At 33.0% G+C, this 12,471-nt stretch overlaps 1 protein-coding gene across 2 annotated transcripts in view; it reads right to left on the bottom strand.

The window, feature by feature from the left end:
• PKHD1L1_1 (Fibrocystin-L) overlaps positions 1 to 12,471 on the bottom strand; it is a 118,762-nt gene that overhangs the window by 63,514 nt on the left and 42,777 nt on the right. For both annotated transcript variants that reach the window (XM_051210365.1, XM_051210366.1), the window contains exons 27-30: positions 7,485 to 7,612; positions 3,742 to 3,877; positions 939 to 1,128; positions 25 to 290 (exon numbers count right to left, since the gene is read on the bottom strand). In XM_051210365.1, coding sequence (XP_051070350.1) covers positions 25 to 290; positions 939 to 1,128; positions 3,742 to 3,877; positions 7,485 to 7,612 — 720 coding nt within the window. The remainder of the gene's footprint in view (positions 1 to 24; positions 291 to 938; positions 1,129 to 3,741; positions 3,878 to 7,484; positions 7,613 to 12,471) is intronic.

Genomic DNA, 12,471 nt, shown 5'->3' with positions numbered 1-12,471 from the left:
ATTTATCATCTAACAATATTTTACCTGAATCAATTCCATTGTCGAGAATATAATGGGTTTTAACCATGGATGTGGTTTTGCATTGTATTGTTGTAGAACTTTTAGACAGTATTTCACATTCAGCACGAGGTCGATCATTACATAGTTGATTTTCGACAGTAATTGGTTTCATAAAAACTTTCACATCGTCATTGAAACCTTCACCGACTATGTTTACAATTTGTCCACCAACAAAACTACCAATTTGTGGCCTTATATCAGCTATTTCAAATTTATAAGTCACTGAAAAACTGAAATATACGAACAAAATGTAAATATTTAAACAGTGGTAGCTAAGTGAACAGTCAACATAGTGAAATAAATATTACTTTTTTAATTGATATCATGAATCGGTCAATGTTAGATCACCATTGAAAACCTGGAAGCACTGGATGGCTGATTCATCGTGGTATGGGACTCATCAGCAGTGCGCATCCACGATCTCGCAAACAACACTCGAACCCAGGAACTTTGGTCTCCCGGACGAACTTAACCTGTAGACCATTTAACCGTTCTCCAACGGTGTTAATGTCTAACTCCAACCAATCCACGAAATTGCGCGACTGTCCACCATTGTCTTCAGTGAGTAACTGCCTCACAACATACACAGTTAAACCCTACTGGCCACGGCTTCTCAAAAGAACTCCAGGAAATTCATCTTGAAGCTAGTCATTGGTGAGCACAAGTTGGACATCAACACTGGTGGATGCCGGCTCATTGGTCTACAGGTTAAAAGTTCACGCTTGAGACTAAAGGTCCTGGGTTCGAGAACCGCATGCAGGACCGTGGATGCGCACTACTGAGGAGTCCTATTCTAGAACGAAACAACAAGGTCAATTGCAATATTTACAGTTGCAAAAATAGGTAGTCAAAATGTTTAAGTAGATCACTATACTTACTCAGATTTTATTAAAACATTAGATGAACCATATAATGAGATTGTTTTTTCACCATTTATTTTTTGTGCAGGTGCCAGTATGATTATTTGTGTTTCATTAACAAATGTAAAGTTTTCCACTTTTACTCCACCAACAAAAATCAACATTGTAGGAGTGAACCGAAGACCATTTATAATAATTTGTGTAGTACCTATTAAATGAAATAATGTACAAAGTAAATTTTCAATGGATTGTGTACATTGTGAAATAGTAATAACATATGAATAGACATTACTGAATTGACAGATATTACTGATAAACCACTAGAATTGATGCTTTGATCTTTATTTTTTTTAAAAACTTGGAATTACAATCATTTTCTACAGTTTTCACTGGTAAACATGTAGTTTTTAATTTAGTTGTATCACTACAAGTTCCCTTTTCGTGTTGTCTCCATTAGAATCTGAGTAATAATATGCAGATAGTGGAAGAACAGAGAGTAGAGTATATGTATGGATTTTTGAAGATCTTTTAAAGAATCTATAGAATTTTGAGTTGTGTTTACAAATCAGAATTGGGGTTTTCATCATGAACCGACAACAGTTCTAATACAAAGCTTTTCCATCCTTCTGTTTACAAAATAAAAGAACTTATGATTGGGACTTAAAGTAAGAGTAAGAAGGAAAGAACATTATTTTGTTGAGTAGATACTCTTTACTATGTGTTGAATTACATTAAGCGTTTTAATGCCAGATCAGTCTTAATGAAAGGTACGTCCTGTCATTTAGCTCAAGCACCTTAAACTCACACTTTGATTGCATAATAGATATTTTCATTGATTCCGAGCATTCTCAGAATCAATGATTGTCCGTTTTCATCTAGCTAATAATAACGTACAATTTATTTACCTATACAACAATTGAAATTTCGCGTTATCTTTTTCGAGTTATCTTAGTTCTGATTGGTTGGCTCATGGCCATCGTGATACTATACTTTTACTAAAATAGTTTGTTTATTCAACAGCTAAGCATAAATTGCTCAAGTGTGTAACAAAATAGAAGCAGCTACAATTTTTCAAAAATATTTTCTGCAGCTAGTTAGTTAACCACAAATTAAGTGACGTTCAATTTGATCGAGCTTGTGTAAAGAGCTTATGTGAATTTATGGAACATGATGAATTTATACAAGTTGATTTCAGCTGTTATTCTTGTTCTATTAAAATAAAATAAAAATATTTTAGGTATGATTCTTACCCGTAAATGTATGAATTTTGATCAGTCATTTTTGGCATATTGCCTCCATGTTGTAATAAATTTACAAGTATTTATGTATAGATAGTGTAAGATTTAAATAATTACAAATAGATAATCAAATTAATTTCTGTTGCCAAAGCTAGTGGTTGTTTATACTCAGTTGCTCAGTATATAACGCTTTAAGCATTGAAAGAAAAAAGTACCGGATTTCAATTACAAAGTAAACATCAACATTGGTACATCCTGCTGATGAAACCCAGATAGGATTAAACGCCCGCTGTGAACGTAATTGATGGTCACTATCGATCTATACTCAAATACACTTTAAATAATGTTCCATATATCAATCTGATTGAAGTTTACCATTGCGAATATTTATCTTCATAGCTTGTTTATACCATCCATTTGATTATAGCTTAATTGTATGTTATTACGATACAAATATATCGTTTGAGAATATTTTAATTGAAGTTTAATTAAATTATTTTACATTTTTATGACCAGGAAAAATATGAGGAAATTATAATGATACTTTATAATAATACCTATGAAAATACCAGAAGAGATGAAAAGCACTTACGATCCCCTCCCATAATTTATGGGCTTGCGTAATAAACATTATTGCTAAGGGATATATTCTTAAACCTAGAACTTAGACTCTTTCTATACCAACGTTAGAACCTTCCAAATCTCAAGTTAGAAGACAGAAGACGAGTGATAAGGAATGTTATTCCAAAAAGTGTTAAATGTGGTACAAAACTCTCAGGTACTTCTAGTTTTTAGTTAAAACAAAATCATCATTGCATTCATGCAGTCCGCATACAGTGGTTCTTAGCATTCATCCAATAGAGAAGCTACACGTCGAGATTCAGGAATGTTCTTCCGAAAGATGATTGAATGGAATGTCTTAGGCTCTTTCTGAGCTTCTTAGAGCTTCCTTGAGTTCGCCTGGAGGCTGTCCTCACATATAAATTTTGTAGGATAAGAAGAGTCACTTCTGACTGAATAACTACCTATGCTGCTACTATATTTAGTACGGTTTCAGAAGCTTCCAAAGGCCCAAGGCCATCTGAACTACTATAAATACCCTCCATTTTCAGTACATAAACTAACCTTAGTGTAGAGCGTTCTTTTCACACTTCGCGCCTTTTCTCTTCTGTTCAAGTTGCTGTTTAGATTTAGCTTGGGGTTATTAGAAGCGTTTAGGAAATCTATTCTAACGTTCAGCCCAAAGACTTATCACCTGCATGCAATTTTTGTTTTGGCTTATAAACTACTGTTTTGTGTTTTAACCTTCTAAAATTATTGTTAGTTTATGTTAACAGATGACAGTTGACCAGTCCTTCACTGAATGGAAGTGAATTATACGTTTGCACTCAGATATTTACAGTTTTACCTTTCCTGTCAGTCACTGGTCGACACATGTATACTCTGAGTCAGCCAAACAATATGTTATTCCTATTCTTACTCGTTCCATTTAGTCAAGTTTAAAATTATGCATCACGTAATAATTTAATACCACTGCTAGTCATAATAAGATTCATCAAAATGCTTTTTTTTAAAAAACCTACCAGAAACTGAAGCGATTTGTGTTTGTTCAACAGATGTAATGACTGGTCCGTTGGCTTGTATTGCAGTAAAATCTTCTGTTTTGGAAATCATACTACTGTGTTGCTGAATTTTTACTAGTTTTTGACCAGAAAGTTCCTGAAATAATAGAATAAATCATTTAAAATATTGTCTACATTAAATTCACATTAGATTAATTATATTTTTTGGCTTGGGAACCGAGTATCATTTTATCAATAAACACGGTTTCTTGTAATGTAGCCATAACGTTCAGGTGTCTCCAAAACTGATTATTGTCGGTGATTTTAACATGATAAATATGAGTGAGAACACTGAAGCACAAATAGGAGGGTGAAAGAAGTTGTCAATCAGACATTTTACTATCATATCGATGACCAAAACCTCAACAAGGTATACATTATTGTACAACATCTCATTCCGTTAACCACTACACGTCTAGGTATATGGAGTAATCAGACAATGCATTCGAGGGTTGTGGAGTATGTGGCTTAACGATTACAGAATCAGCACCACATACTCGAGTAATTCAGGAAGTAGAAAACTATGTTTTACGATAGCAAAACGTACCATTGAAATAACTCATAGGTTCGACCCTTCGAGAACTTATATAGGCATTGTCACTAACAATTCCTAAGGTTTATAGAAGTGATAACCATAAAAAATTCAAATCTTCCTTGTACGGATACAAAATCAGTTCTAACCCTGAATCTGTCTAGGTAACCGTGAGTGCATTTTCTTGCTTAGAGTGGATTGATAATTCCACATTTTTTCTGTGTTGTAACATCCTTAATTTTAATATTTTCAGCTAACATCTCATACGTATTTAATCTACTGCATCCTTCATGCATAAAAGCCTTGACAAGTACATGTGTGATCAGACTGTTTGAAATATATTACACTACAGTTCCCAAATCAACTCCGTTTTCTCATTACATTTTCTCGATTTATGAAAGGGGTCAAGTGACTTAGCATACAATTATTTGTTGCAAATCTGGATTATAATGGTCATTCACTTGCCAGTTTTGGTGATAATCATAACCATTGGAATCCAATCATGTTTAGATAGGTTGCCAAATACTGTTAATGTTAACTGTCAGGATAATTCATGGATTATTATTACTATATATATTATTATTATTTAATAACTAAGCAATTAGATTACTATATATGTATTCCTGTTTTCGTATGCGTTCGGTTGGCCTATTTACTACTCTTATACGATTTATTATTTTTAATCTGTTACCAGTTCGTTATTTACAGTCTCCCCTACTGACAGACGCTTTTGGACTCGTTCATGTATAATTACTAGTTTTTACTTCATGGTCTTTTGCGGTCTATACATAACCCATGTCTATTTGAAATATAAGTGTGGTAGAAACTAGTTGCTGACATTTGGACTCAAGGGAAGGGCAGAATAAGAAGCTAGGGAATAATGGGTCAACAGAAACTTATCTGTTACATGAATATTGTTCGTTCTGGTTAGATGTGTAATTGACCAACTCAGAGGCATAAAGCCGTGGAGTAAATAGTTGATGCGAAACAGAACAAATTAGAGTCTGGATTCTGATTTTGGTCAGCGGTTACAAGACATAATACCATTGACTATAATCGATAATGGTTACATATAATCGCGATTTGTCTTAAATTATAACGCGTATATTCAGGAATCTGGAGTCAGTGAAATGTTCTCCTTACCACAAAATGTGAACTGTTCGTTGGTTTTTGAACTATTCTTTAGGTCAAATCCATCCATCTTTGAATATCTCCTACTTTTTATGTCATTTAGACGTCTGGTGACTCAGTTGACATTTAAGTGATATTCGGATTTATTCTTAACGTGACGATCTTAAAATAACTACACATAACTGGAAACACCTAGTCTGGTGTCTGCATGATTGATGATAACGAAAATCGCTGTTCTTTTTTAATTGAAGTGTTTATATGATATTATCATTTCTGGTAATTTTCTTCATCTAAATGTAGTAATGACTGTAAGTATGTCACTTACAGCTTAAGAATACTCATGAAAATGTCTGTAGATCCCGAAAACCGTATTGTCATTAATCAATAAAACTACACCAAGTTAGAGTTTCCAAGATTTCAATATCTTAATCACACGACAATATATCACTCAATGTTAGTTGATGATGGTTGTGAAAATTTTGTTCGGAATAATTGTCTGTAAAAACACATTCAAATGTTGCTTTTTAGTAGAGTACGACTATGAAACGTGACGGATCGGATGAACTTTTGGAACAAATAAACAATGTCTGTATCTCCAAGTCATTCGAAGTGCCATTACGACACACTTTCCTGTTATTGACTATCAGTGAGTGTGTCTATGTGACTAATCTCATCATTTGTACTTTATTTCGATAATAAGCAAGACGATTATTATGTCGTGATCCAATTTGGTTGCTAAGTGCTTAATCATAGTAATACACTGGTATACAAGTATTACATTTCGAATTTTGTTGACATTCCACATAAAATGACTTTAATTCTCGCTCTACACACAATGAACTGTTGAATGTGTTTGAACTAGAGTTCAGCATCAACATGTTTCGAACCTCATACATTGTTGTTAAATCACATTTACATTATCAAACAGTTAACATAGAATATAAATGCCATTACTTGTCTTAGTTAATTATCAATCCAAGTTGGTTAGTTTGAGAATTAATTGTTCTAAATAGATGAGTGAACTGAGATGAGTGTTTATAAACCTCCTACTAGAACTATGCAATGAGAATGAGTTGTTATTATTATGGAATTTAACCAATGGAATTGGAGTAACAAATGGTGGGTGGAAATTAGTGAAGTAGTGACAATATAATTGGTCTAGATCACATAGTATTTGAATATAAATTTTCTTGTATATTCGAATAAAGCATGATGAGGATCTAATTAGACACAATAATGTTAGCTCATATATGTTGTTCTAATTTTCATTATTGAAATTTTAACTTTATTTGCAATCCCTTGAATTCTCTGTTATTTATAGACTGATTAGAATTCGATCAGTCTCAGTTGGTACATGAGGGTATTTTCTTGATATAGTTCTTATGATATAAGTTTTCGTAGGATAGAATGTTAACACTAGGATAATCCAAACCATTAAAAGTTAGAATAAAATTCGTACTCACTGCACAAGTTAATGGACTTCTGAACTAAATAGCTAAGTGTATCACGCGTTGGGCGTTTGCAAGCTAAAGGTAGTGGTGTCAGATCTTGGGGTGGACATCAACTCTGAAATGTAAATATTATCATGCCGATGAGTTCTAAATAGATTGAAATGCGTGTCCTGAATTTCACTACCAGCCACGTTCCATCTGTTCCATTCAAAATTACTGTTTCCAAACACCTTTAATTCGAGACTTGGAATCACTGTATACAATTCCGAGGTATTTTTTTTCACGTGAACTAACTGAAATCACAAAATATACAGATCAGGCATTACAACTTGCAAACACAGAGGGATGATGGCTAGCACTGGAATCCAGGATGCGCATTTCGTCTCATTTGGGACATGTTAGCTGAGTGTGCCTGAATCTCAGAGTAAATGATCACTTGGGGACTTGAATCAAATGCCATTCGCTTCAAACGCCATCGCGTTATCTAATTGGCTATTGTGTCCAGATAGCTATTAACCTATGCAATGGGATGAAGTTTAATTCATTTAAATTCAATTCAAACAATTAGTACATAATGAATTATAGCTTACAGATATAGGCAGTAAACAGTTTATTTCAGTTGTTGTCATATTTATTATTTTACATGGTATGTCATCAAAATATGCTGATGAATGATTTGGAAGAAAACGTGATCCAGTTATTCTTAGATATTCTTTTCCTAATAGATAAATAAATAAGAGACAATATTTTAAGTTTTGGGAAGAGAAAATTATCATTTATGTTAAACAATAAGAACCATATTAGACAGAAAGTGTTAATATATTACATACACGAATATATTGGTGTATATTTCAAACAGTTTGAAAATTCAAATGAAATACCCAACATTTGTGAATGTATTTTTACTATTTATCCATCAGAATAGTGACTAATATCATATTTATTATCAAGCAGTACAATCGTGTATAGATGAAAACATTTTTGTTTTATGTAAAAGTACTAATTCCGTGAGGAATTGTGAACACAGTTAACAGTGACGTAATAAAAAAGGGTTATAATACTAGATTACGTAATAGGAATAACAACAATAGATTTAGTGAATATACTAAGATGATTAGAATGTTTTTGTTATAATAATTAAAGGTCATAGAGGTGTAAAAAATAATAAATAAGGCGATATGATTCTAACAACATAGATCTAGGTTTGCCGACTGAACACTTGAAAGAACTATTGTTACGCTGTACTTTTAATGTCCAGTTTAGTCTCAATAATGAAATATATAGACAAAGAGATGTGATCGCAATGGAGTTTCTATTGGGTCCACTTTTAGCAGACTGTTTCATGGCAAAAGTAAAAAACGACCAACTCCGTTCAATGATCAATCGATTCCACCTATACGTCAGATACACGGACGACACGTTTGTCGTTTGTGACAATAATATTGATTTACATGATATTCTACACACTTTTAATTCATGACACCCTTCCATAGACTTCACGTTAGAAATGGAACGAGACCAATCAATCCCTTTTCTCGATGTACGTCTGATGAAAAAGAGTAATGGTTCTTTAAAAAGATCCATCTTTAGAAAACAAACATGGAATAGCCAGCTAACCAACTACTATAGCTGGGCTACGTTAAGTAGGAAGAGAAACCTTATCCATTCTTTATGCTATCGAATACATCAGATATGCAGTACGGAATGCATTAACGAAGAACTCGCATTCCTCAAGAAAACCTTGACGGAAAATGGTTACCGAAAACGGTTCATAGAAAAGAATATGAATAGAAGTAGCTACGACAAGAATTCTAGTTGTTCCGTTCCGAAGAAAACCTTTATATAAGTCTGGAATTTAAAGGTGATCGAACATCAGATGTAATCAAAAATTGTCTAACAACAACTATTAGTAGAACATTTAACGCGGCTAAACTGCGAATAACTTTCACTAGTAGGAACATATTTTCTGTATCCATAAAAGATAAGCTTCCGCGTCTGGTCGCCTCCATGTGCATCTACCAGTTCACCTGCTCTTGTGGAGCAAGGTACATTGGCCGTAGCCAGCGCTCGCTTTCAACTCGGATACGGGAACATGTCCCAGCTTGGTTCTATAAGGGTGAAAGGAAAGCAGTTAGCAGTTCTATACTTGAACACCTTATCGACTATAACCATTCTACAGATCTACAAATTGATTTTAAGGTTGTTTATATGATTCGTTCAAATCCACCCAGATTTCTTCGTATCCAACTCTTGAAAATAGCCGAAGCTCTTACCATCCAGGAGCTTAAACCAGAACTATGCGTACAAAAGAAGTACGTCTTATCGTTATCATTACCTTGGCCTTAATTATTTTGATTATCCAATTATTATTATTATTGTTATTATTATTATTATTATTATTACTACATTCCCCCCTTTACTCATGTCTTATATTCTCATTGTTTTATTCGTAAATGCTCATCATATCACCTTATTTATTATTTTTTACACCTCTATGACCTTTAATTATTGTGACAAAAACTTTTAATCATTTTAATCACCTTATTACATTCACTAAATCTATTGTTATTATTTGTATTACGTAATCTAGTATTATAACCTTTTTTTATTATGTCACGGTTAACTGTGTTCACAATTCCTCACGGAATTAGTACTTTTACATAAAACAAAAAAAAAATTCATATATACACGATTGTACAGCTTGATAATAAATTCGTTGAAAAGAGATCCCTTCGCTGAACTTCGTGTTTTAATCTTAATGTTTAAATGGGAATTATCTATCAATATCATATTTGTATAATCTTTTTAATGGTGATCAAATTCCACCGACTAAGCTGCAATGTTGTCACTTCTAGGTGAACTTGGTGATGCGTTTACTATGTTGAAATGTTAAAGGTAGTCAATAGAAAGTTCTAGTTCTCTTAAAAATACAAGTATGTCTTAATGACTAATACCAAATAACAATATATACCGAGGCCAAACAAGCCTTCTTGTAGACTACCTTTAATTATACAATATATTCTGAGTATTTCAGACTCAGCAAAATCTTTTCTTATTTACTAATATTTTAGAATCTAACTAAATATGAGTTCTTACAGGAGTATTACCACTTGACCTTAAGTTATTTGTTGTTAGATTATTTCTTATGAAATACCACCGAGTATATCTAACATGACTGACTTTAGACATTTGTTCTAGAAAACAAGTGAAGTTCAAATAATATTAACTTTACAGAAGTATCTACCATTTGTACTATTAGATGATATATACTGTTATTAGCTAATACCATTGGGACTTATAAAATTTCTAAACTTTGATGATTGTTAAATGATTGTAACAAACAGAAAACAATGTAAATGAAGGAACAAATAGAAGATTACATGATTTTCAGTATTGAGAGTATGTATTCTTTTGAATATAGTTCATGTTATGAATAATTACCGTCTCTTGAACTTACACAAATAGAAATGTTTGTTCTTTTATATAAAGATAGATATAACAAACCTTTGGTTGAATTCAACATTTTTTTGTCTAATTAAAAGAAATTTTGTCAAATTAACTTTTTGATGATATTTAATGAGATTTTTATCATGTGGTTCTAGTAACAACATTAATCACTATGTAAGTGACAGTGGGTTTATCTGGTATATCAAAACACTGGGAAAATTAGATCCTAAGAATAAGTTGGAGGATAGTTGAATGAATAGAATTTTATGTTATGAATAAAACACATAATTGAAACATCGACAAAGTTATACTTCGATAATGCAATGAGAAGACGATGGTTACCAGAATTATGTGATATATTTGCGCAATACATTTCGAACAATCTATTATGTCCCGACAAAAATAATGAATGGTAACTTTTGGGATTCATTTACGGACCAATACTAAACGTATATTTCTATTGTATAATTATTCAGTAACTGAACTGTGCATATTCATATTCCTCTTATTATAAGCTTTATTTTAACCTATAAACTGTTATTATACGTTTTACCATTCTTAAGTTAAACCCAGTATATTAATTACTACCTCTCTCATTCACAGCCATATATTTGATTGGTGTAGAAACTTAGAATGTTTGAAATATAATGATTCATATTGCAGAGGCTGAGATTGGTGTTGTGGACTTAACTGGCTGGGCTAGACGGAAAGCGGGACCAATCAGGACTCTAGGCTGCTCGCACGTGTTTTACGCGTCCTTGGTCCTATCGACAATTCGCTGCTTCTGATTGGCGGCTTTGGGCTATAACACAATCTGATCATACATAATATAATTGATAAGACATTTTGTATATGAAAATTAAAAGGTCAACTAGACAGATTAGAGGTAAGTCATAACAAAGAAAAATGAAGTACACAAAAACAATGTGATAACCACTCTGAATAATAAATCAGTATTACCAGAGTAGGTGAAGGGTTAGAACAAATCGTTTTTGAACATATAAAGGGGGCATCAGTTTCCGTATAGCCAAAGCTTCAATAAACCTTGAAGGCTTTTGTAAAACACTACAAATGCTGACTTGATATCAGCGTTAATACGGTGTCAACCAAATGTTTCGCAATGGAGGAAGATGTCTGTCTATCATGTGATCTTCTTTTACCATTGGAATTCATTTGTTTCAGTAGAAATTTGGGTATGTGTTCGGCCACATTTACTTGCAGATCACGATTGCTCCTCCCTATGTACTTGTTTCCGCACATACATGTAAACTGACAGATACAATGCGATGTAACACAATTGCTTATGTGCTGTTTGGGTTCTTGGTGAAACATAGACCTTCAAGTTGGGCTGAATAAAATGTCCTATGGATGGCTAATTTATGTCTCCGTTTCAACATGAGACTATTTGAGTCAACTTTAAATAGTAACATAATGTAAACTCGCTTTTTGTGTGCCAGAAGTGCCATAGGTTTAATGGTGTTGCAACATTTCCAGCGGTTTATAAACTTCAGTGTTTATTGCAAAATATTATTCGGTCGACTAGAAAAACTATTGTCTTGACTGTTAAAAATGAGGCTAATCAATTGTTTTAAATGCATTGAGTAACCTATGACTATGAGTAAACAGTTGACAAATTCTTCCTATTTAATGTAGTTTATATTTAGATACTACTATGATGCTGGTTTCCTCTACCAATCTGAATGTGATATGAATGAAAATCAGGAATTAATTACGCGTTCCTAGGTGAAGTGTGACCAATTTAGAAATAATTGTCGCCATGAACTGGCATTCTAATGAACGAGAACTCTGGTGACGACAACCGAATGCATTTTAATAAAAAAATTACAGAACATCTCAGTAAAATTTGAGAACCATATAGTAAGTACTTCATTTCCACACCAATCATTCTCTGTTCTCGTTCTCTTACCTTCAATCTTCTCAAACTTTTGCAGCCGGGTATTCCACTTTCGATTGGTGATGCATACTACTTATATCTATCGATATCAGTAGCACACACCATTGCATTAACTAACTAATGATTAACTTTGAGACAATTTTAATAAAGTTAAGGTGAGAAGCTTTGATAGGCGAACTGAACTTTTCTCATTTAATTCCTACTTATTATTAGTG

The sequence above is a fragment of the Schistosoma haematobium genome, chromosome ZW (genome assembly GCF_000699445.3).
Source record: "Schistosoma haematobium chromosome ZW, whole genome shotgun sequence".
Lineage (NCBI taxonomy): Eukaryota > Metazoa > Platyhelminthes > Trematoda > Strigeidida > Schistosomatidae > Schistosoma > Schistosoma haematobium.
This window is presented reverse-complemented; position numbering and strand designations above follow the sequence as displayed.